This window comes from Oryzias latipes, chromosome 12, assembly GCF_002234675.1.
Source record: "Oryzias latipes chromosome 12, ASM223467v1".
Taxonomy (NCBI): domain Eukaryota; kingdom Metazoa; phylum Chordata; class Actinopteri; order Beloniformes; family Adrianichthyidae; genus Oryzias; species Oryzias latipes.
The window spans coordinates 27,312,847-27,337,488 of record NC_019870.2 but is presented as its reverse complement, the minus strand read 5'-3'; the positions used below and the strand labels follow the sequence as shown (position 1 = coordinate 27,337,488).

The following is a 24,642-nucleotide window of genomic DNA, read 5'->3' as shown; positions in this document are numbered from 1 at the left end:
CTGCTGCTGACCTTCTACCAGTCATCCATCCAGAGCCTGCTCACATACTGCATAACTGTTTGGTTCGGCAGCTGCACGGCCGCGGATAAAAAGAGACTGCAGAGAGTCGTAGAGACAGCTCAGAAAATCATTGGGTGCCCTCTCCCCACCCTGACGGACATCTACTCCGCGCGCTGTCTCACTAGGGCTCAAAACATCATTAAGGACAGTTCACACCCCGGCTCAGACCTGTTCAACCTGATGCCCTCTGGGAGGCGCTACAGAGGCATCAGAAGCAAAACGAACAGACTAAAAAACAGCTTCTTTCCAAAGGCAATAACCATCCTCAATTCCCAAATGCACAGATGAAAAAAAAACATTCCTGTTTACTCCAACTATCTACCTCATTGCCACCTCTGCACTTTGACATGTCTACGCACAGTTTTTTCATACGCAATTTTTGCACAATTATCTCGGCACTCTTCAATACAGTTTACAGCTTATATTGCACACTTGTATATACTGTTTGTTTGCTTTTTTGATTTTATTATATTACAATGTTTTATTAACTACCTTTCCCTCCCTTACTGTTCTTGCACTGATGGTGATGCTTAAATCTCATTGTACTATGCACAATGACAATAAAGCTATTCTATTCTAAAACGGAGCTGTTGGCCTTGAAGTTGAAGACCGAGCTGGCCAGCAGCACCGCAGCAGTCCTATGAAAAAGATTTTTGGCACAAATGGAACCTCATACAGTCAGAGGATGCGGCGACGCGTCCCTTCAAACCAAGGTTGAAAAACTCGAATCAGAAGTGAACAACCTGCGAGGGAAATGTCGAATTATGAGGCGCGTCAACATCCGCATACTGAATGTCCCAGAGACCGCCGGCTCCAGCTCGCCTAAATATAGATAAGGATATCCTGATAGATCGGTCTCACCGAGGACTACAAACAAGGAGCCAAAACGACAAACCCCGACCCGAGTCATCGTTGCAAAAGTTCACCACCATCAGGACTGTGTTGACACGATTCTCCGCCGCGCCAGAGAATCCGGACCGCTCCGCTGGAAGGAAAAGACATCTTCATACCGTCAATTTGTGATCGATGTAAACAATCAACGGCCACTACCTCACATGTTTTGGTCCTGTGTAAAATTTAGATGCTTTTGGCAGTCAATATTTAAAGTATTTTCAGATGTTTTACAAAGATTTATAAAACCTTCTGTAATTTCTGCAACATTTGGTGTAATCCCACAGGATCTTAATCTCAACCACAGAACATAATTATCTTTGGGACCTTAATTGCTAGGAGACTTATTCTTCTAGAATTGAAGGATCAATTTCCCTCCAACTCTAAAGATGTGGATAAATAATCTCTAACATTATTTGGTTTTGGAGAAAATTCGCTTCTCTGCTAGAAGTTGTACCCAAGATTGTTATTCCACTTGGAATCCCTTCTTAAATTATATGAAGAACTTCAACGTCACTGCTGTTTGAATATTTAATGATGCACGCTTTATTTTGGAAATGTGCAATGGAGAGGCTTATTTGTTTTTGAAAATGTACATTTTACAAAATATTAGTAGTTTGAAAGAGTGGTGCAGTAAGGGGAGGGTGTGTGGGGATATGTAATCAGTTTTGTATACTTTGTCAAACTTGAATCCTTGCACCCTTTGTTGAAATTTGAAATACCAATAAAAAGAAGAAGAAAAGCTGAGCAGATACAGAATCTGCAGATGAACCTGAAATGTTTTACCGTACGATGACGTTTGCAGTCTCTTCAGCGTTTAGACAGCACCTTCATTGTTGTTTTATGGACTTCCAGAGTAATCCAATCATGTACATAAACCTACAGATGGTCTGAGATGTCCACCTCCACAGTGGGAGTTACAGTCTGTGTGGGTCTATGCAGCAAATGTGATGAAAATGTTCTCTGGACCTTTTCATGATGTTGAAGGAAACAGCCAGAGGTCAAAGGTTTCCATCCTTCCTGCCCAGCTTTCACCAAACACCAGGTTTGAGGACACCGAGTTAAAGCTGGATGGACTCCATGAGAATCTTCTTCCATGTTTTCAGAAAACAAGTGGATTAAACCCAACAACTGAAGCTCCCCACTAATGACGACTCCAGAATGCCACGGTTATTAAAATGTTCTCCTCCCCTGGACAAGAATCATAGATCTACTGATGCTCCAGCTGTCTGGAGCTCTAAGCATCATGGGAATCAACACAATGTTGATGCTTTGCCTCAGCAAACACTATGAATGATTTCTATTGAATTATTGAACATTTGTACGTCCTCCTACTCTTGTTGAGAAAAGAATCTTCCTACTTCCTCCAGAAACCATCTTATTGGCTGTTCGACAAGAGGTGAGGATCCACATTCATTCTTTTCTACAACATCCACCGATTTGCCTCCAAATCCTTCAGTATCAAAATAAGTTTCATTCAAATGTAAATGCTTGATCCAGGGGGCTTCAGCTGTTCTCACACCAACCACATTAATGCAAACACACATGATGACAACATTCTGTTTTTTGTTAAAAAAGAGTTAAATCCTGACATCGTGCCTCATCCATTCCTTATTCGTTAGAATCCTTTTTTTCCTTCTTCTAATTAAATGGCCTTCAGGAAGCGGAAATGAATTTAGGAGTTGGTCCTGAGAAGGTCCATGTTTGGAGCTGTGAGACTTTCTGCTCCCTGGATGTCTGCGTTTGTTTGCAGCTCGTCTCTGCAGGTGAGGCTGGATGGAGTCTGACCACTTTTACCCGTGGAAACACAAACATGGACTCTGGCTTCTCTGGGTTTATTGCTTATTCTCTTTTACATTTATGTCACTGACGTACTGAGAACAAAAACTGGAGCTTCTCAATGGTGGGATTCAAAGTTCTTCCCCATCGAGTTGAACGGATCAGCAGCATGAAGAGCCAAACTGAGAGCTGAAGGAATATAAAAAGAGCGGCTGAGGTGGAGCGGCGGTGCCGGCAGTCTCCTGCTTTTCCAGGTTTCAACACAAACATCTTGACTTCTGAACGTCTGCACAGATGTTTGCTGATCTCGTCACGTCCGTCCTCCTCTGACCTCAGAGTGGACCAGTCCAAGACCTGCAACGTCCAGCTGGGCCGGTCTGACTCAAGATCTCCCCCCACCCACGGCTGGAAACACCCCCCCACCAGAACACGAGCGGACCTGCAGCAGAACCCACAGAGAGAAACCGAAGACCAGAACCAAAAGGTCAGGTCAGCGGGAAAAACGGAGCCAGCTGACCTGGACCCTAAATGAAGACAAAAACCATGATAGCACTCACACCTGAGGCCGCCGGGTCCAACAGCTGACCTGCTTCATCAGCAGGAAGGTCCAGATTGAAGGTCTGCAACCACAATCTGAGCAGCGGCCTGCCTCTGTGACCGGATCTTCTTTGGTTTGGAGGGGGCGGGCTAGTCTTCATTGCTCCGCCTCCCCTTCAGCTCGTTTGTTCAGGGCTCAGTCTTGAAGCTCTGATGCTGGAAGCTTGTGTTGTTCTGTAGCCGCGAGAAACTGAAAGACTTTGAACTCGTTTGAATGGGTTGGGAGGGGTTCCGGCTCACTGAGCATCCGCACGCAGAAACGTGAGTCTGCCGGCCTCAGAACGATGAAGACGAGGGCCCACCTTCACTGAACCACAAACCTCAACCTCAATAAATAGTCCAATGTGAAGGTCGCCCGAGACGCCGTCTCTGCTCGGACTCGTCCCGACTCCTCAGAAGTTCAAACCAGTTTAAGGGCGTCGTCTCAGATCGGAGTCCAGTCCTGGAATCGCCGAACCAACAGACGCCGGTCCCCGGCTCCAACCCACTGGACACGATGGACAAGTGTGGAACAGTTTCTCCACTCCGAACTCAGCTTCAGAGCACAGACCGGCTGGATTTTAGCGAGCGGGACCGGTTGGTGCTGCTCACCGACACAGTTGTCGTCCCTCTGTGCACGTTTGAGGGGAACCTGGAAGGTTCCGCCCTCTGAGCCGCCAAACTGACAGCGGAGGATCGGCAAAGTCAGGGCCTGTCGGCGTGTCCGAGCGCTGCGTTAAAGTGGGCGTCGCCCACAGCCGAGCTGAAGGACGGAGAACGTCTGCATGCGAGGAGTCCGATCTGCCGCCGGAGCAGCGCCGGCGCTGGTCCGGATCAGAGCCCCTCCGGACTGCCGCTGGAGGACAGAGCGCGCAGGAGCCGCACAGTTCACAGTTTATAAAACAGTAAAAGGATGGGACAGGTAATTACAAACACCTGCTGCACCGGCAGGCGTGTGCACGTGTGGGAGTGCACGAGGCTGACCCCTCCCTTTGTTTCTGGGGGGGCCAAATCTGTCCAAAGGTCCCTGACAGACACACGTGCACGCATAGACACACACAATCACACTGAGATAAGAGTTAATCCAAAACTGCACCCCCCCACACACACACAGCAGCAGCCCGCCCCCCCCCGACACAAAGCCCACAGCTGAAGTGACAGATGAAGGTCAGAAATGCCTCTGCTCTACACAAGTGGGGAGGAAGAGGAGGGCCGCAGATGCAGGACCATCGAGGTTGGTGGGGGGAGGGAGGGGGTTGGCTGGAGACGCGGTAGAACGGCGCCGCCTGCAGGTCAGCCTCTGTGTCCGTAGTTGACCTCCTGTCCGTTGCTGGTCTCCATGGGGTCTTCGTGGAAACTTTCACAGTGTTCCATGACTTTCCTGGAAATGAGAGAAACGGGAGCGCCGAGGTCAGGTCAGCGCACAGGCAGACACGTGCACGGCCACGTGCACACATCAAAAAGAAATATATCCAAATATTGTTTGAAAGATCAAAAGGATTAGGTGTCCTGCTCACACTGCATTGTGGGAAACAGCAGTGAGAAAGATACAGATGTTTTCTTCATCACCATTAAAGTTATTGAACATTTCAACCTCCTCCTCCTCCTCATGTGATGTTTACAGCCGTTTCATCTGTGTGCTCACTGTCCATTGGTCCTTCTGCACACTGCCCCGCCCCTTTACATCTCTGACCAACCACAGAACAGCCGATTCATGGCTGACAAATCCATCATCCATCTTCCTGACTAGAGAACTCCATATTAGCCGAGACATGAAAGATGAGGAGTGATGAAGGAGAGCTGGGGAGAGGCGCTGAAGGTCCCTCTGGCTGCCGCGATCGCTGCCCTCTGTGCTCGGCTGCGATGAACCTCGCAGAGCTGGATTAAAGCGGGGTTCTGTGGTAAGTGCCTACACTGCCACCTACTGCACGGGGGCTAAATCAGCGCTCAACTCAGATTTTTAGGAACAGACAGAAGTCACAAAGGTGAATTAAGGATGTTTGGCTTCTGCAGTTTAAAGGGCCTCTATTGCGCTTCTCTGAAGCCTTTCAGAGTCAACTATATCCATATAGATCAGAGTTTTTCAACCTTTTTGAGCCACGGCACACTTTATCCTTGACAAAAATCCTGCGGCACACCAGCATCCAAAAATGAAAAAAAAAAGGAGAAACTCTATATTCTGTATTGATCTACAGCCCCTCCGCAGTCTCACATGCATTTTTGTGATAATTGTGGCAGAAAAAGCTGGAAGCTGCAGCTGTTTTTTTCTAGAAGATGTAATAAAAGTTAAGTTAGAAGATTTATGCATTATGGGAGATGTAGTGTGAAAACTGCCACAAAAGGGCAGACCGACTCGCGTCTCTGAGCTTCATTGTTTTGTTCACTTGTTCCACGGTCTGATACCAGATTCTGTGGAAAGCTACACCGCTAAAGACGAGCTTTAGCTGGTATTTTTGTTGGAACAGAGAAACTTTATGAGCAGAATCAGAACAAGGAAGTGAAGACTTTAACCACTTCTGATTGGTCAGACTGATGACATGTGATTAAGCCTCCAAGAATGATTGGTGGAGACAGTTAAAGGGGCGGGACTTTTCTGAAAACGGCTGAAGCTACGACTAAATCGTGGTACCGTCATTCTTATCAAAATGTCTTTAATAGAATCAAATACACACAAAGAAAAAAGTATTTTATGATCTTATTTCTAACTACTCAGTGTTTTATCAGGACCTGTTTGGATGAACAAAGAGCTGATATCCTGAAGATGGAAAATGTTTTTAGATCAGTGAATGAGGGCAATTTCCCACGACACACCTGACCATCTCCCACGGCACACTAGTGTGCTGCGGCACAGCGGTTGAAAACCACTGATATAGATCATCATAAATCTCCTTTTTAACATCATACCACACTTAAAAGCTCAAAAAGTTGATTTTGCATGATATAGGCCCTTTAATAAAATGGATAAATAAATTTAGCTTTAATTTGGTTAAATCGATGTTAAATCGGGGTTTATGCTGGTACTCGACCTCCAACAGTTACGGTTCTCCTTCTCTGAAAGCTGAAGGAGTCTGACGGTTGGTGGACCATCCTGACCAGAGAACTTCCTTCTTGTTCTGACAGCCTCTACTCACTTTAACCCACATTATCCACTGTTACTACAGGTGTCGGCCTCACCCGGCCATGTCCTTGGTCTCTGGATGAGAACTTTCCAGCTCCAGGACCTTCTCCAGCAGAGTTATGCCCCCCTCCTTTATGAGCAGCGGACAGTATTTGCTGGCTGCAAGAAAAGTGACAGATTTGAATCAGTTCTGAATGAAAATAACGAAGACACTCATCGTCATTGTTGGGAAACAAGCACAGGACGGGAGCAGGAAAGCAGAGCAACACCAAGCCCACTCACGGTAAACGGACACCAGGTTGAAGAGCGCCCACGTGGCCCAGTGCTGGCTGACGGGGGAGATGCTCTGTGGCAGCAGGCGCAGGATGGGCTCGAACGACCTGAGGGACAGACCGAAGCGTCAGGACAGCAGCCTCTTTGCTCCCCCAGCTAGCCTTTCATCCTGCAACGTGTCCAGGACATTTTTACAGGGAGGGGGTCTCAGAGTAGGAGTGGGGGGGCTGCAGCTCAGCAAACCTTGATGGACAGCTGATGTTCAAAGGGCTGGAAATGGAGCTGAACTGGTTTCAAAACAGTTATTAAATCATGACTTACAAATGTACTTTCAACATTAAAAACGGATGCGACGTGATAGAAATGCTAAAAGCAAAACGCCTATTTTTCATTGCTAGCATGAAACTAACCAGGATTCCCTCCGGTTTGCATTGCGTTTTCTATACAATAACACTTCATGGATTGGATTTATCTACACTTTTCCAGACGCTCAAAGCGCTTACAGTGTGTCCAGTATTCATTCCCTCCTCATTCATTCTAGGTGATGGTAACTACTGATGTAGCCACAGCTGCCCTGGGGCAGACTGACAGAGGCGTGGATGCCAGCACGCCTCTGACCATCACCTTACATTTATACACAGTCACACACCAGTGGAGCCACACTGGAGGCAGGGAGGGTGAAGTGTCTTGCCCAAGGACACAACAACAGTTGACTGAGGGGAGTGGGGATCGAACCGCCGACCCTTCGATCATTGGACGACCCGCTCAATCGCCTGAGCCACTGCCGCCCTATGAACATTCATTTATAGAAAAGTTTGAAATGTCCTCCATCTGTTGTTTCTTGTACAAAAACATGAATACCATGACTTATTTGACCCTTTTCTTATTTTCCTGAAGATCTGAGTTTTTTTTTTCTTATTAAAATTGGACCAAAATGAAACATTTTATGGTCATTCTACTGTATCTGCTAAGCCGTGTCTCATCGTTTCCCGCCCTTTGCAGTATGGCGTCGCTCTTGTCGTATCTTGGACAATGGTAACAGGCTAGCGTAGCCTATATAGCCCTTTTGGGAGGAGCGTGGAGCCAGCATTTGCAGCTGGTGACATCGGGTTTGTCAAAAAAGGGAGCAACTGCATGCTGAAGACTTGTTTTTACCGACTAAATATACTTTTAAGGGTTTCAAATCTAAATGGTTATGAAACTATGTCAGAGATCAGGGCTAGGTATCACCAATAATTTCTAGAATCGATTGGATTTAACCAGAGCCTGGATCAATTCTTTCCATCCGCTCGATTTGATTACATTTTAAATGTATACATTTTACACATTTAGAAATATTTGTACAGAAATACAATACTGTAACAGATATTCATATTAATCTCATACAGTTCACATGCTACACATACGGAGAAGCTCCAACAAAAATGTGCAGATAATTAAGAAACCCGTGTTTGGTCTCTATAGCGTTAGACTTTAATCCAGAAGATTTGAGCAAAAAGCTGCGCTTTAGACCACAAATGGTTTTTAAAAAAAAGTTTATTTAAAGGAATCTGCCTGTGAGTATATAAAGCTGTTCATTTATTGTGTTATCATTAGCCGTCCTATGAGAAATTCCATTATACGTTAGCATCAAGCTAGCAGACTTTGGCTTTACTGCCTTCATCTGTCAGATCACCGGAAAGGCATGACAGATTGATCTCTATTTTATGGATTGATTATTGATTTATTACGTTTGGATCTATTCAGATCGATTAATCAATTTTATCAACCCAGCCCTTTCAGAGGCACTAAAACCTCAAGTAGACGGGCGCGAGAACACATCTAAAATGTCTGCAGATTTTGTTCTCGGCTGAGAATAATTCCAGTTAGAAATATTTTAGAAAATTCAAAATCTCTGGAAGGTTCTGGTTTCTAGATGCGGTTTGTGAAGCAACGGTGTAAGAAACGCTGACGGATCAGATTAGTCTTCAGATGTTAGCTACCGTCTGTTACAGCACCTCCTGAGTAGTCAGGATTGCAGGTCTCTGATTGGTCAGAACTGTTTTGAGGGCAGTTCTGGTCTCGGTTCAGCTGGACTGAATCGGTTGTTAGAGATGATGGATTGAAGCCACCGCAAACCAGAGCTGACCTCTGACCCCCTGACACTTCTGATGAGAGGCGACTCTGATCACACCTGTAGTTGATGTTGCGGCGTGAGCTGACGTCCCAGCTCCGGATGGCCTCCCACATCTTGTCCATGACCAGCTCCCGGCGCGGCTCCTGCATGGCCCAAACCTCAGGGCCGTCGAACATGATGTGTGACAGGACACCGCACGCGTTGTACGACACCTCGATCCCGTCAGCCTTGCTGTCCAGCAGGTTGCTGCAACGGAGAGACGAGGAGTTACTTTAGGAAAACCCAACAACCAAGATGGTGTTTTTAACATGTTTTTGTAGCATTTTTTCTGTAGATGAGGACAAATATAAAGAAAGTTAAGCTTAAAATGGCATTTCTGAGTGTTTGTTCAAAGTGTTGTAAAACAGGAGCAGACGATAAAAATGGAGTTTAGAAAAAAGCTTATTTGTAACACAGGAAATATGTTGGGTGAGATAAAAAACTCCCTGCTCTGATCCATTCTGAGAAGAGGGTATAAAGTTTCACTTTAACAATTCGATTCATTTTTATAATTTGTGGTTGCTGATTCGATTCGACCTGATTCATTGACCTAAAATGGATACAGGACATCTTTAGCCAAAATGTCAAATGTCAACCCCTGGTTTCATGCATCCGCTTGCAGGCGACTTTGTTTTCCTGGAAAATCTGGATCAGCACCGTACGGCTGAATAGCTCAGATTTTGCTCGCTAACAGTAATACTAGGTTAGGGTTCTGAGGGGCTGTAAGCTAGCGGGAGAGAAAGCGGAAGTAGAGAGCTCTCTATAACAAGAGGGTTCCAGATCCTCCCCATTTTTCCGATCCCGTCTGCGTTTCCGATCCCGTCTGCGTTTCGAGATCCCACCCATTTTTCTGATCCCGTTTGCGTTTCCGATCCCGTCTGGGTTTCTGATTTCCCCCGCATTTCCAGATTCCACCTGTTTTTCCCATCCCATTTGCGTTTCTGATTCAGTCTGCGTTTCTGATCCTGTCTGTGTAGTGACTGTGATTACTTCTGGTTGTACTGAGATTCCCATTACTCCTAAGTAATACTACTGTAGTCATACTACATGTAAATACTAAATGTGTATGTTAGTTAGACCGTGTAAACAGCAGTGCTTGTGCAGTGCTTGAGCAGTGTTTGTGCAGAAGCAGAGAGCGCCCCCTGCTGCCAGCCTTTACCTAAAGACAGAGATGAACTGCGGCGTGAGCAGCTGTGGCCGCAGAGCCTTGACCTCCGCCACGTTTCCCAGCAGCCCCAGCATGTTGCGATGAAGCTCCTGCTTGTCTGGAAACTCCTGCAGGAAGGAGACGATGCACAGAGAAGAGACGGTCACACTTCTAGAAGGATTTCTCACACTGCAGCGTTTAATCACCTGAAAGTCACGCACTGAACTAATATAGATATATGATTTACATTAAACACATATAGTAAACATATAGTAAACATATAGATCCCCTCCTCTGTATGTGATTTCAAAATGATTCGACAAAATAAACTTTCACTCAATGTTAACAAAATAAATTCATGATTTTTTGGAAATCGCCATATTCCTGCAGATTTAGAAATAAATGTTTCTAATGAAAAGCATGTTCTGGAAAGAGTGACTGAAATTGAGTTTTAGTAGTAATTATGGACAACAAAATAATCTGGAAGCCACATATAAAGCAAGTCAGAGCCAAAATTGGTAAAAGCGTATCAGTGTTGGGAAAAACGTGTCATACAGTCACTCACAAAGCACATCTACAAATATATTCATCCATAATACTACCATATTTACAATACAGTGTAGAAGTTTGGGGAAATACTTATAAAGCAAATCTATAGTGTTTGTATGTCTTACCAAAAAAGACTATTGGAACAGTTTATGGTGTAGATTATGGGACACACACAAACGCACTATTTTTAAAGTTGGTTTATTGAATTTTTGGGAAGTAGTGAAACTTAAAACAGCACACAGCATGTTTAAAGCCAAAAATAACTTGATACCAAAATAAACTTACAGCAAATGTTCAAGGACAGAGATGAGAGTTACAATTTAAGAAAACAGCTGAACAAAAAGCAGAGCACTCATACTTCAAAAAGAAAATGTGCTAATCAACTTGTGGCCTGGATTTATGGAACGGATTGGATGTAAAGAAAGCTAAATAATATAAATAATACAATTAAAATAAAATAAAATAAAAGCTAAATAAAGGATGTTTGTTATTTAAAGCCTGTTTTTTTCTTTTTTCTTATACACAGCATGAAAGAAAACGCAAACATTGAAAGCAGTAATATATAAACAAGCATCATTTTTTTAACAGAAGATGATGACAGCCCCCGTCTGCCCGCAGGCCCCGTCTGCCCGCAGCCCCCCGTCTGCCCGCAGCCCCATATATCTCACTCGTCATTCATGCTGCACCTTTTCTGAATGATCATCTATCAACAAATATTCCGCTGCAGCATCTTTCATAAGGTTAAGCCAAAAAAGGTGCATTAGCAGCGGAGAGAAGGACCAAGAACGGTTCCATGTACAGAAAACTGTCATTTTAAAAAATGGAAGGATGATAATTTTGTATATTTACCTCCGCCTCTACCTACAGCATCCTGTGGTGGACACTTCCACAAAGCAGAGTGGGCTCACCTTCAGACAATCCAGGAAGAGAGTCATGCCGCGACAGTTGAGGAACATCTGACAGTTGTCCGGCGTCTCATCGGTGATGTTCCACAAAGCGCTCCAGGAAAACTCCATCACCTGATCACACTGTAAGCAAACAGTTTCTTCAGGCCTCACAAATGCAGGACAGGCAGGAGAGCAGGAGGCCGGCCCCCTAGCTGACAATGACATGCTGTCAGTCATGAAGGTTCAGACTCACCATTCTGTCCAGCAGCTTCTTCTGAATCAAGTTCAGCATCGTCTGAAATCAAGACACACATTTTCAGTTCAACAGGAAACCAAAGCATCACCAAAGTATCTGTGGCAGCAAACATTTATAAGGTTTAAGAAGTGAACCATAACCCAATCATCTATGATCGGAATGTCACATGGTCTGATTTTTTAAAGAATTTCTTTGTAACAAAATTAAACAAAATTTTAATGATATAAATTTTATTTTATAAAAATAAATTTGGAAAAATAAATATTTGATCGATAACAAAAGTTCAACATTACTTTGTTATATACCCTTTGTTGGCAATGACAGCAGTCAAACATTTTTTGTGAGTCTTCACAAACTGTTGCTGGTATTTTGGTCCATTCCTCCCTGCAGATCTCCAGCAGTGATGTTTTGGGACTGTTGCAGGGAAACACAGACTTTCAACTCCATTCAAAGGTTTTTTTTATGGGGCTGAGATCTAGAGACTGGCTAGGACCTGGACCAGGAAAATGCTTCTTATTAAGCCACTCCTTCGTTACCCGGGCAACGTGTGTTTGGGATGGTTGTCATGCTAAAAGACCCAGCCAGGTTTCATCTTCAGTGCTGATGGAGAAAGGTTTTCACTCAAAACCTGATCATACACAGCTCCATTCATTCTTTTCCTTTACACGGATCAGTCGTCCTGGTCCCTTTGCTGAATAACAGCCCCAAAGCATGATGCTTCCACCTCCATGCTTTACAGTAGGTCTGGTGTTCTTTGGATGCGACTCAGCATTCTTTCTCCTCCAAACATGACGAGTAAAAAAGGTTTATTGTGGTTTCATCTAACTATAGGACATTCTCCCAACCCTCTTGTGGATCATCTGCTCTCTAGCAGACTTTAGACGGGTCTGCACATGTACTGGCTTTAGCAGGGGGACACGTCTGGCCCTGCAGGGTTTGAGTCCCTGGCGGTGTAGTGTGTTCCTGATGGTAGCCTATGTTACTTTGGTCTCAGCTCTCTGCAGGTCATTCACTAGGTCCCCCGTGGGGTTCTGGGATGTTTTTGTTCACCGTTCTTGTGATCATTTTGACCCCACAGGGTGAGATCTTTCAGGGAGCCCCAGATGGAGGGAGATTCTCAGTGGTCTTGTACGTCTCCCATAACCTAATATTTGCTCCCACAGGTGATTTCTTCACACCAAGCTGCTTACCTGTTGCAGGTTCAGTCTCCCAGCCTGGTGCAGGTCAGCAATTTGGTTTCTGGTGTCCTTAGACAGCTCTTTGGTCTCCATAGTGGAGTTTGGACTGTGGTAGTTTGAGGTTGTGGACTGGTGTCTTTTCTATAGTTAACCAGTTCAAGCAGGAGCCATTAATCCAGGTAACCAGTGGAGGACAGAGGATCCTCTACAGAAGAAGTTACAGGTCTGTGAGAGCCACAAATCCTGCTCGTTTGTAGATGAACAAATGCTTATTTTCCACCATCATTTACAAATGAACTCTTTAAAAAATCAGACAATGGGATTTTCTGGATGTTTTTCCTCATTTTGTCTCTCATAGTTGAGGTTTACCTCTGATGAAAACGACAGGCCTCTCTCATCTTTTGAAGTGGGAGAACTTGCACCATTGGAGGCTGACTGAATACTTTTTTGCCCCGCTGTATTTGTGGGCGTTACCTTGACAAATCCCATCTTGCCCACGGCCTCCTTGTGATGGTTGTCCACCTGGCAGACCAGAGCGTTGCACAGGTGTACGGCAATCCTCTGGATGGACTCGTCCTGCCGGGCCGGCTCCAGGATCTTCAGCAGCAGCTGGTTGACACGCCGGTACTGAAACTCCAGCTCCTCTGGGATGCTGAAGTTACACAGAGTCAGGCAGCAGTTCCTCTGGACCTAGGGGTGGGGGTTGTTATAGTTAGTATTTTTGGTGCTGCAGCACTACCACCACCGAACCAGCTGCCAGGGAGGATCAGTTCAGCTTGAAGTCTATGGAATGATTGGTGCAGCCTGACTCACTGTGACCTCCTGGTACTGCTCCATCCCGTTCAGAACCACCTGGATCACCTCTCGGCGGAGCAGCACGCTCTGGTCGCTGCGGTACTCGGTGTTAGTCAGGTAGAAGAGAGCCGCGCTGCCCGTCACCTGAATGCTTTTGTCGTATTTGTGGCACTTCAGAGCTCCAATCACGAGCTGAGACGGACACAGAGCCATCAGAGCGCCGCCACAACAGAAACTCCACCCCCCTGAGGCCTTACCTGCAGGGCGCGCAGCAGCTGGTTGCAGTGCTGGATCCTGGCGATGTCGAACAGCTGGTTGATGGCTCTGTGGGCCAGCTCAGGCCGAAACTCTGTGTACGCCTCGATGGCGTTCAGAACCTGCTCCTCATTTTTAGACCCGGTCACCTGAGGAGGAGCAGAAAAGGCGATTTCTCATCAGATCTAATGAAAATACTTCAGTGCTGTAAAAAAGCAACCTGTTTGTGACACACACTGCTCTAAATGATAAAAATCTATCTTTAATCAAAAAGGAAACCGCTGCGGCGTTCACGGCGTGGATCTGTACCTTGTAGGCGGGGATGTGCGTCACGTTGCAAAGCGTGGTGTCGTACAGGCCCAGAAACTGCAGAGGCCTCTTCAGCTCCCTGAAGGGGTAGATGCTGCTCTTGCACGGTTCAGTGCTGCAAGATTGAGACAAGGCTCAGCTCCGACTGTCACCTAGAGGTCACTGACCTTTTATCCCCCCACCCCACGGCAGGACAGCCACCTGGGACGCCCCATCGCTTCCTCAAAGTGCGGGACGGCGCAGTTGTCCAGCATGATGTGGCCCGAGATGTCCAGAGAAACCAGGTGGGGCAGACGCTGCACGATGGCCGTCAGGATCTTCCTGGTCATCTTGAACTTGGTGACCCTCATGCTCTCCTGTGAGATGTCCAGATGCCTGAGGAAACCAGAGAGCATCACTCCACCTGAGAACGCTAGAGTCGTTTCACCTGCACAGGTCACGTCAAAGCGGCAACAAACAGACAATCTGAATCACAGAAACACGATTAGACTGAAGAAAAAACTGCAAACGTGTTAGAAGCTGCACAAATCTTCTCTGCTCCGTTTTCATTGGAAACAGCACAGCAGGCGCCTCATCAGTTTATATCATTTCCAACGTCTGTTGGAAAAAAGGTCCCAACTTTTAACAGTGGACAGGCTCCGCCCCCTCACCTGAGATGAACCAGCTCCAGCACTGTGCCAATCAGCTCCTCAGACAGGTCGACGTTGTACAAAACCAGAGACGCCAGTCTGTCCTTCCACTGCGCCAGGAAGGCCGTTCCCAGCAGGTGCACGTTGGACAGGTCCAGGGAGGTGACGCACCTGAGGGGTCTGAGCAGCGCCTCGGCGTCCACCTCGTCCGGGAGACCCCCCAGGTTCAGCAGCCGGAGGCGGTTGAAGCCCTGGAAGCTGAAGTCCGTTTCTAAGGCCTGCCTGGAGGCGGGGCTCTCCTCCTCCTCCTCGTCCTCGGTGCTTTCGTTGCAGGCGAGCGGAGCCCCCCCCTTCTTGTAGAAGATGTTGCTGCAGCCGAACAGACACAGAGAGACCAGGGTGTCCCTGAAGCAGGCCAGCGTCTTCAGGCTGCGGGAGGAAAGCCCGTTGCAGTAGGTGAGGTGGAGCTCGATCAAGTCCTGCAGAAACACCAGCAGTTATTCAACTGGGGGGTGGGGTGGGGGGTTCCTGCGTCATATACACTCTACATCACATATGTCAAAGTCAAGGCCCGCGGGCAGAATCCGGCCCGCGAATGAGATATCTATGGCCCCCGGGATGATATTTGATTAGTATTAGAACCGGCCCGCAGGCTGTAGCCGCCCGCTGGTGTTTTGCACGCACCAATACTACGTTTCCCATAATGCAACGGTAACCCGCGAACTCACTGCAGCGCAGCAAGCGGACCTCGGCTTCATCATTCATCCCCGACACAATGGCCGAGCTGCGCATCCAATCTGCTCAGACGCTCTCTATGTTTGGCAGCACATACCTGTGTGAACGACTGTTCTCTTTGATGAAGCTAAACGAAACATCACACAGGAGCCGTCTTACTGATCAGCACCTTCACTCAATCCTGAGGATTACCTCAGCTCAGAGCCTTACCCCGAACATTGAACTTGTACAAAAAAAGGGGCATCACCAAGTACAGGCCCATCCTCAGACAAGTGAGCATCACAGAGCATTAACGTATATTTAGTTTTTAATTCAGTTAAATTTTTAAATTTGTTTCTACAAGAATGGGATTTTTCTTTGAAGGACGTATTGTTTTATCTGTGTGCCATATATTTTTGCATTTTATTTTATTTTATTTATTTATATTTATTTTTCAGTTAATGGACTCAGGGGAAATTTCAGTTAAGAGCCATGAGAAAGAATACAACTGATTTGATTTATTCTATATTTTCTCATTTTACTATTTGAAGCAGTAATTGGTAGGATAGAAGAGCAGCATAATATTTATAATATTTATATTGCATGCAGTTTCATTTATGCATTTATCTTGATATAAGGAACATATTTTGTTTTTGAAAGAAAATTTCTTTTTTGCTGTTTGCCTGTTGAAAATGTTTTTTATCTTCAACTTATTGACGGAGCCATAAGAAAACATTACTTTATTCATTTAATATACAGGACATATGATTTTTCTTTGAAGGCAGTTTGTTCTTGTCTGTGTGCCTGCTGAAAAATGATTTCCCGATTATTCATTTAATCGTTAAATGATACACTATGTTAGGTCTTGGTTCAATAAGCTACGTGCAACCATTTCAATATGTTTTAATAAACATCGAAACAGTCCGGCCCTCGGCTTATAGCCAATTTGTTTTTTTGGCCCTCAGTGTATTTGACTTTGACATCCCTGCTCTACATGAAAGCACGTCCCACAGCTAAAGGCCCCCAGCTGGTGGATTAGGGTTCTCCAAGCAAGACATGCTTTGGTTTTTTCATGTAGATGTTTGACCTTGATGCTGTTTTACTCCTTTCAGCAGATGACTGTGAACAACTTGTGACCTCACCATATCAGCTGTAAAGAAATATCCTGTTGACACCAAGGCAGACGTAAGACTTCCAGTTAGAAGCTCCTTCAAAAACAAAAATAACTGGCCGTGTTTCACGCTGCACTTAGATGAAGGTGTGGCCTCTTGATTGACAGCTCTAGCACAGCCTTACCGACAGTTATTTTTTTCCTTACCCATTCTTTAAAGGAGAGGTTGACAGCATGTGTTGTCAAGACAACGATGAAGCAGAAAAAAGTATTTCATAACAGCATGATGCAAACCACATGGTTCAGAACCTGTCCGGCCGCAGGACTGACCCGGCGGCAGCTCACCTGTGCTGCACTGAAGCAGGTGAGCTATCACAGATGTTTTCCTGACAAACCGCCCCTGCAGACTCTGACCTGCTTGCGTATGGCCTCCAGGTCTCGGTCCCGCACAAAGTCCTCCCTCAGCTGCACTCGGGTCAGTCTGGTGCTCCGTGGGTCAGAGAAGAGCTGGAAGAAGCTCTCCTCGGGTTCAAAGTTGCTGTCTGTGTGGACCAGCTCCATGTACCTGTAGAGGGCGGGATCACGCTCAGTGTGGAACCTGCGCAGGCGCTCAGAGTCGAGCGTGTGAGCGGGCACGTACGTGTTGACCAGCTTGTCGCAGATTTCGCTCGGGAGGAAGATGTCGGAGCGCAGACACAGCTTGTTCAGGGGTCCCTGGTAGCACATGGTCCTCCTGAGGTTCCGGAGGCAGAATACTGTGGTCAGGGTCATGAGGCTGTCGGGGTTGTCACCCGCTTTGGTCGCCATGTTGTCCTCCCCGGCTCAAACCCGGCAGCAAAGGGGACACCTTTGAGGACCGGAAAAAAAAAAAAAACGAGGACAAAATGTTCAGAGCATGAGAAACTTTGGAACAGAAATTAAAGTATTTCCTCAGTCTCAGGTCTTACTAAAGCAGGGGTCACCAACCCTGTGCTCGCGGGCGCACCCCTTGTGGCGCCCGCAGGGAATGCACCCCAATTTTTTTTTTTTTTGAATTGAAGCAAATATTCAACAAACAACCACGGCATGTCTATCAATGACAACAATATCAATTCTGAGATAAAGGTAGACAAAAAAAAACAAATATAACTTAAAAAATAATAAAGTAAGGGTCTATTATAAAAGTTTAAATAGATCAAATAAATTACACAATATCTGGGCGTTCCTGTGATTCATGTAATGTAAAGATTTAGTGATTAGGTTGAGACATCCATTAATGTGAGGTTTTACCTTTAAGAATTTACAAGTATGAATAAAATGCTTTGAAATTACAATCAGTACATTAATCAGAAAGTCCAGATTTTTGTCAATTAATTGTAATCCATTTTTAATTATATTCCAATTTAAAGGGTTAATGATGATATCTTTGGCTTTAAGCCAATTATGAAAAGAAGACCAAAACTTTTTTACATGCAAACATTCGAAGAAAAGACAACCATTTCACCGTTTCTAGATCATTTCCACAAAAGACACAAAGATCACTGTCCCAGTTAAAGCGAGAATGTAAAAAAATGATTGGAAGGCTAAATATAATTTAACGGGAATGCTCCAAAAATAGCACTGCTCATATAGCAAATCAATATATTGTGGTGATCTGGGGGTTAGCCCCGCCTTCAGCTTGACTCATGGGAAGTGGGGAATCTTGGTGTGTTAAATTGCTCACCATAAGTGAGGGAGCTGTGAGCAGAATTGAGGTTAATGCTGTTTGGCTGGTGGTGGGGGTGTTCAAAATAAACAGACAGATATGATTGTCCGCTAACTTATGTGAGTGTCATTTTTGACAAACGGGGGTTGTGCTTTGCATGAGGCACAGGTAGCTGATTCAGACATGTCCAGTGGAGCTGCTTCTAAGTAAGAAGATAGTGAATCAAGACTTGACCGCAACGATACCGGCCTGGATATTAGAGGGTAGTGATTCAGTGCTTGCTATTGGTAATTGATGCACTTTAGTTCTGCTATTGTGAAATATATGGCAGAGTATGGAACGGCCTGAAACTTACGAATCGGCGTTCCCGCCTTTGAGAAAAAGGCGCGTGTGTGTGTGTGAGGAGGAGAAGGGGAGGGGTAGTGGGCGCAGCTTGCGAGGTGAAACGTCGCATGGAGACCATTGCGCTACACCTGGATCATGGGGTAGCTTATGACTCAGCTCATTTTAATAATGTCATTCTTTACTAATTATTGCGGACATTTTCAATACTTGTCTGTATTTTCCATATAAATTTATTTTTACGGTTGTTTAGTTGGTGATAGTTACTTATAAATAAAGACAGCAGGTAATGCAGGCTGGAAAACAGCTGCATTTTTTCAGACCATGAATAAACAATAAATAATTTGTTTATGAAAGTATTGAGGATTTTGGAGGATTTTTAATGTTGGTGTTGCACAAAATTAGAAAAATGCCAAATATTTTTGGAGTAATCCCAGTGATGAGCTCTATGATTTAGTTTTTAATGTTTTATGAGACCTAAACATGATTTTCACAATAACAGGTTTTTTAAATAATCAAATCCCTCTGATACATTTCACAAAGACACACACAGGACCAAAAACACACACACAGGACCAGAGGCACACACAGATCATCACACACCAAGCAGAAATGAACTTATTGCTAAAAAATGATGTCAGGAGTTGAGCTCTAAGAAAATGACAAAAGAGCAAAGAAAACGGAATAATTTGATTTATTATTTCTAATTATTATTATATCCTGGCTTTGTTTGTTCATATTTGCATAATTTGACAGAATATATTTATTATTCTGGATTAATATTCCTGTCTGTTTTTATTCACATTTATGTTTAAAAAGTTAAAATTAAGTTAACGTTTTTAAAGGTTTAAAAGTTTAGCTTTAGTGTGTTCAATAAATATTTATCTTGTGTGGCTGCAACTTAAAGACTGTTTTGGATTTAGGCCCCCTCTGCAACTGACTTTGACCCTCCTGTAATACGAGTCTAAAAAATTCATGCATGTTTTTGTGTGTAAAATGAGCAAATAAAAATAGGGCACACAAAAGGAAGTCCTCAAATTGTGTTTTTTTTTTTTTTTGGGGGGGGGGGGGGGGGGGGGGGGGGGGGGGGCTAGGAGGTTTTTAGTGGCGCCCTTCATACCACTTACTGCGAATAAAATAGCCCTCGGTCTCAAAAAGGTTGGTGACCCCTGTACTAAAGTATTCTGCTCTCCAGGATACTCCTGTAGATTCGGCTGGAATGAGCAGGAAGGACAAATGCCAGACCAAGAGGACCATCAGAGGAAACCCTAACCCTCTGGATCAGACCAGGACCAGACCTGCCACGGGACGCACCACAGCATTAGAGCCTGTGAGGGGTTACAGGCCTCTTGTGTTGTGCTGCTAGAGAAAAGCAGTTTAGGAAAAAGAATTAGAGGAGTGTGAGAGCAGATTCATGCTACTAAGGTGAGAGCGGCAGAGACGTTTCTGCTAGAACAGCAGGGAACCAAGCAGATTCCGGACTCTCAGAGGTGCCCATTCCAGCCCGTGTGCCATGTCTGCAGCATTTTAAAGCTTTAAAACTCCTCATCCAAAGATCTGATCATTCAGACGGGAACCATCAAAGCCACAACATGTGGTCGTAACCGGTCCATGTCATTGGTCAAACCTGCAGCTCGGTAATGCTCCTTAGAGGATGGGACAATGGTTGAGAGGTGGAGGCTGAGCTCAGCACCAACGTCCTGCAGCTGATGGACCAACAACGCCAGCGACGACATTAAATTCTCTCCAATGAAATTTACGCTCTTGGGGATTCTAACGTGCTCTTGTGGCATTTTCCTGATCATATATAAAGAAAATTGAGCTGCACACTGCATTTCTGAGTATTTCTTTATTCAAATCGTTGTAAATCAGGAGCAGACGAAATAAATCCTGTTTGAAAAATCGTATTAATGACGTAGAAAACACAAACGGAGAAATCGCACCAACAGGGAAGGAGAGAGGGGAGGGGTTAAACTGCTGCTGCTCTGCAGAAACTATGTCCTAGGAAGCGACACGTTTTTTTTTTTTGCTAAATCATAATTAAAAGAACACTGGGAAGGTTTTTTACAACAGATCAAAATATGATCAGAGTGAGTCTTTAACTTAAAAAGGGCATAATTTGAAACAACAGGAATACCAAATGCCATAATAGCTATAATAAGAAAAGATGCGATTAAAAAAAAGACGTGAAATGGGGTTTTTAGGTGCCAAATAGCAGAAAATAAAATATCTGGATGGTCTTTGTAGCAAAACATTACTTTAAGTGCATATTTATTCCACATTACCCTGCAAAATCGAAAAGCTGTGAACTTAAGAGGAAATAATGAACAATGCAGTGCTGAGTCAGCTCAAATGATGCACAAGTTCAGAAGCGAGTCTCCGCTGTGAAGGTTTCACTTTCGGTGTGTGTGGCAGGAACAACACCTGTCTCCAAAACAAACACTCCCCACAGCCACCGTTCAGGTGAACGTCTCTGCAGATGATCGCATCCAACAACTTCCTTCTGAGGCTTTTGCACAACCTGCTCCAAGTCCACCGCTGTGATTCACCAAATTCAAATCTAGTTATGAAAGGACCGGATCTATTTTCCTCTAAAGAACAAATAATTATTTTTAAAATTTCTGCTCAAATCCCATTAAGTTCTAGCAATGTCTACACATTTTTAAACTATTTCACAAATAAGAATGTTGAACCGATCAATAAAATCAACTCCTGATCAAAAGACTTCCTCCTCAGTCTGCACGACCCAAACATGACGGGACGGTGTGACGCTCCTGTCACTCAGGAGACAGACTTGAACTCGGTCCACGGCGTCTCCAAAGAGTAAAAACTCTCCCCTTCATAACTGGTCTGACTGCAGGTCCTGTTTGAAGTCCCACTCCAGTCATCTTTTGATCCATTTTCAAGCCTTCCCGGTGGTATTTTAATGATAATGATGTCGTTTTTAGGCCAAACTGTCGTTTTCTAGGACAAAGTTTCTGCAGAGCGGCAGGAGTTCATTAGAAATTCACCTCCGAGTTGTGGGCGGGACTACTGGCACAGAGTCAGCCTACGCTGATATACCATCGTCCTTTTGTTTACATGCTCTCACGCTAGCTTACAGCCCCTCACACCCCCAACCTAAAATTATCAGTGAAACTAAAATGGTGATCAGTATCAGAGCTATCCAGCCATCCAGTTCTGATCCAGATTCCAGCTCAGACCAGGAAAACAAAGATGCTCATGGATCTATTTGTCTGCAAGTGGATCCATTCACGCTCTTGGTGATTTTAAGATTGTTCTTGAGGCATTTTCCTGATCATACACAGTTCCATCAGAATGAAGCAGAGCAGGGAGTTTCTCGCTTGAGCGGCGTATTTCTGGCATCACAAAATAGACCTTTTTCTAGTGGCATTTATTCGTCTGCTCCGGATCCACACTAATCTGTATGAAGGCGTACTCAGAAATGCAGTTTTAATCTTGATTTTCTTTATACGTGTCCTCCAAAAGCATCCTTCATCGGTTACATGGTTACTCTAAATTGTCCATAGGTGTGAATGCGAGTGTGCGACCGTGGCCCTGCAACAGACTGGCGCCCTGTCCAGGATGTCCCGCCTTCGCCCGCTAGTGGCCAGGATAGGCTCCAGCAACCCCGTGACCCCGAAAGGGACAAACGGATTAGATGATGAATGAACGAATGTCCTCCAAATGAGGAAAATGCTACAAAAACATGTTAAAAACACTAAAAACTAAATCTATTCGTTCATTTGTGTTTTCATTGAAGCTCCTCCTTTATGGCAAAAATGTCACCGTTGACTAGACCTGCACAATACATCGCAAATTTATCGTTAACGCGATATCGAGCTGTGCAATATGCATACCGCAAAAGACAACAAACGTAGTAATAAATGGTTACTTTAAATGTGCCAAAACAATCTTATGGAGGCTTGAAGTATTTAGAAAATCAAATAAATCCATTTGGACCAATTGGATGAAGCCCTTTGATGTTAGATGCTCGCCGCCCATGTAGACTAGTTTCATTTGTAGTATAATTTAAGGCATGTTGACTGGAAATGATGCTATTTGTTCATATTTCACAAGTTAGAAACATTGATCACTAATATCTGCAGTTTTCGTCTTATCGTGCTGCCCTACTGTTGACTTTCAAATCTCCTGACGTCACCCTTCTTTGCTTTCTGGTTATTTTTTTTTAAAAAGAGTTCTACAATTAAAACCAGTAGAGCTGTTCAGCAACTATATGTTCAATTCTCTCTAGTCAGAGAAGTAAACTGATTTATAAAGAACTCATCTGGTGTTGACTTTAAACGCACACCTTTGTGCTGTCACCACAAACACGACCCGCATTCTGCAGAAGTTTCCACCGCCTCCCTGATGTCACCCAACAGGGACCAAACCTGGTTCTGAACCAGCAACCAGCTCCTTATAACAGAAATATCATTCTGTGACATGTGATTAGAATTGGTGCGTTACCATTTAACTAGTTAAAATGGTTTCCTGGTAGAAGTAACCCAAAGATTCTAAACGGATCAGAAATGTACATTTCAGAACAAACAGAGGAAGGAATTTGCTTCCAGCTTGTTGGTAAAACAGAAACTTCAAAAATGAGGAGCTGCATTTAAATGAGTTTTCTGACTGAAAAAAAAATATTATTTATTTATTTACAGCCATTATTTAAAAAAAATATAAAGATAAATAAATCCACACAATTTATTAGAGACCTGAACAGTTCAGTGTGATCATGTAGGGCAGAAAACTACAGCATATTACAGAAAAATAAATCATGTAAATGACTAAACTTCCATCAATAGCAATATTAGAGACTCTGGATAAAAACCTGCAGTGTTTAGATGATAAATGAATTAAATTGTTAAAGTTGTGTTTGCTTCCTGCTACAGGTGAGGCTGACCTGAAAACACTTGAAACAATGAATGCAAACACGAACCCCAGGTGGGATTCATTGACTGAGGATGGATCTGGAAGTCGGATCTGACCCGCCGGGTCAGCAGGACAGGTGAGACCACTAAAGACGAGAGCAGGGCTGTTTACATGTTTACCTGACGCGCGTGGACGGGGTATTTTTCAGCATTGATGAAAGAAATTTCCGGTTTCATTTCTGAAACTGCGTGGACATTCCGGTGTTTTTCTCCCCCACAGAAACAGACCCACGGCCTTCATGCAGACACGGACCCACCTCCGAAGACCTGAACGGATTCTGCTCACCTTTGCTCCTGTTAGCTGCCCGGCTAGCCAACAGCATTAGCAACGTAGCGAGAACTTCTTGAAAAGTTGGAAACAAATGGTAAACTGGAGCCAGGCAAGTGGTTCGGTGACCCGGCCCGGCCCATTTCTCGTCTGGTTGTGGTACTTTTTTGGCTAACGAACGGCCCAAACAGAAGCTGGGGAGCCGATATTCCGATGGCAAGCTAGCTAGCTGCACCATGAATGTGGTTTCTCACACATTTGCGACAGTTGGCCGCCGGAAACCCCGAACCGACCGGCCGCGCTACGGGACCGAGCTAGAACCTGGTCCGGACCTCAACCCAAATGAGCTGCGATGGTCGTCCCGACTAACCGAACTCCCGAGAGGCTGTCACCGGTCACCTCACTGACTGTCGGGTTAGCTCCATCATGCTAGCGGTGACTTTCCCCGGCGGAGTCCGGCTCTCTCTGTTCAGTCAGACGCCGGCGCTCAGCGGCTCTTCAGCGGGTGACTTACCTCACCTGTCCCGAGGCCGAGTCCCGATGATGGCCACACAAAAAAACGATTATCGCCCGCCGCCACTCATCTGATTTTCGATTTCACCTGATGTCAACAAACAGGCTCCGCCCACTAACCCCGCTCAGCCCCTCCCACTTTTGACCCTCCACCTGACCCCCTCCCTCTTTCTATTCCTTCTGGATTAGACACATCATGTGTGTAAATTTTATCAAATA

The 24,642-nt window shown here is 44.9% G+C and overlaps 1 protein-coding gene across 3 annotated transcripts; it reads right to left on the bottom strand.

Annotated features, from left to right (window-relative positions):
- Positions 1–2,770: 2,770 nt before the first annotated feature.
- Positions 2,771–24,642, bottom strand: zer1 (zyg-11 related cell cycle regulator). 3 transcript variants are annotated; one of them, XM_011493212.2, is made up of 17 exons: positions 24,425–24,642; positions 19,884–20,006; positions 17,323–17,529; positions 17,097–17,247; positions 14,879–15,336; positions 14,430–14,603; positions 14,229–14,343; positions 13,922–14,068; positions 13,683–13,856; positions 13,344–13,559; positions 11,689–11,730; positions 11,457–11,576; positions 10,012–10,127; positions 8,871–9,059; positions 6,707–6,804; positions 6,481–6,583; positions 2,771–4,687 (listed from the first exon to the last, which is right to left on the bottom strand). In XM_011493212.2, exons 3-17 carry the CDS (start codon positions 17,487–17,489, stop codon positions 4,600–4,602), a joined length of 2,358 nt encoding a protein of 785 aa, XP_011491514.1. In that variant the 5' UTR covers positions 17,490–17,529; positions 19,884–20,006; positions 24,425–24,642; the 3' UTR covers positions 2,771–4,599. The 3 variants fall into 3 exon arrangements, with proteins under 3 accessions (XP_011491514.1, XP_004084932.1, XP_020555967.1); XM_004084884.4 differs by lacking the exon at positions 19,884–20,006; XM_020700308.2 differs by lacking the exons at positions 19,884–20,006; positions 24,425–24,642 and adding an exon at positions 23,929–24,418.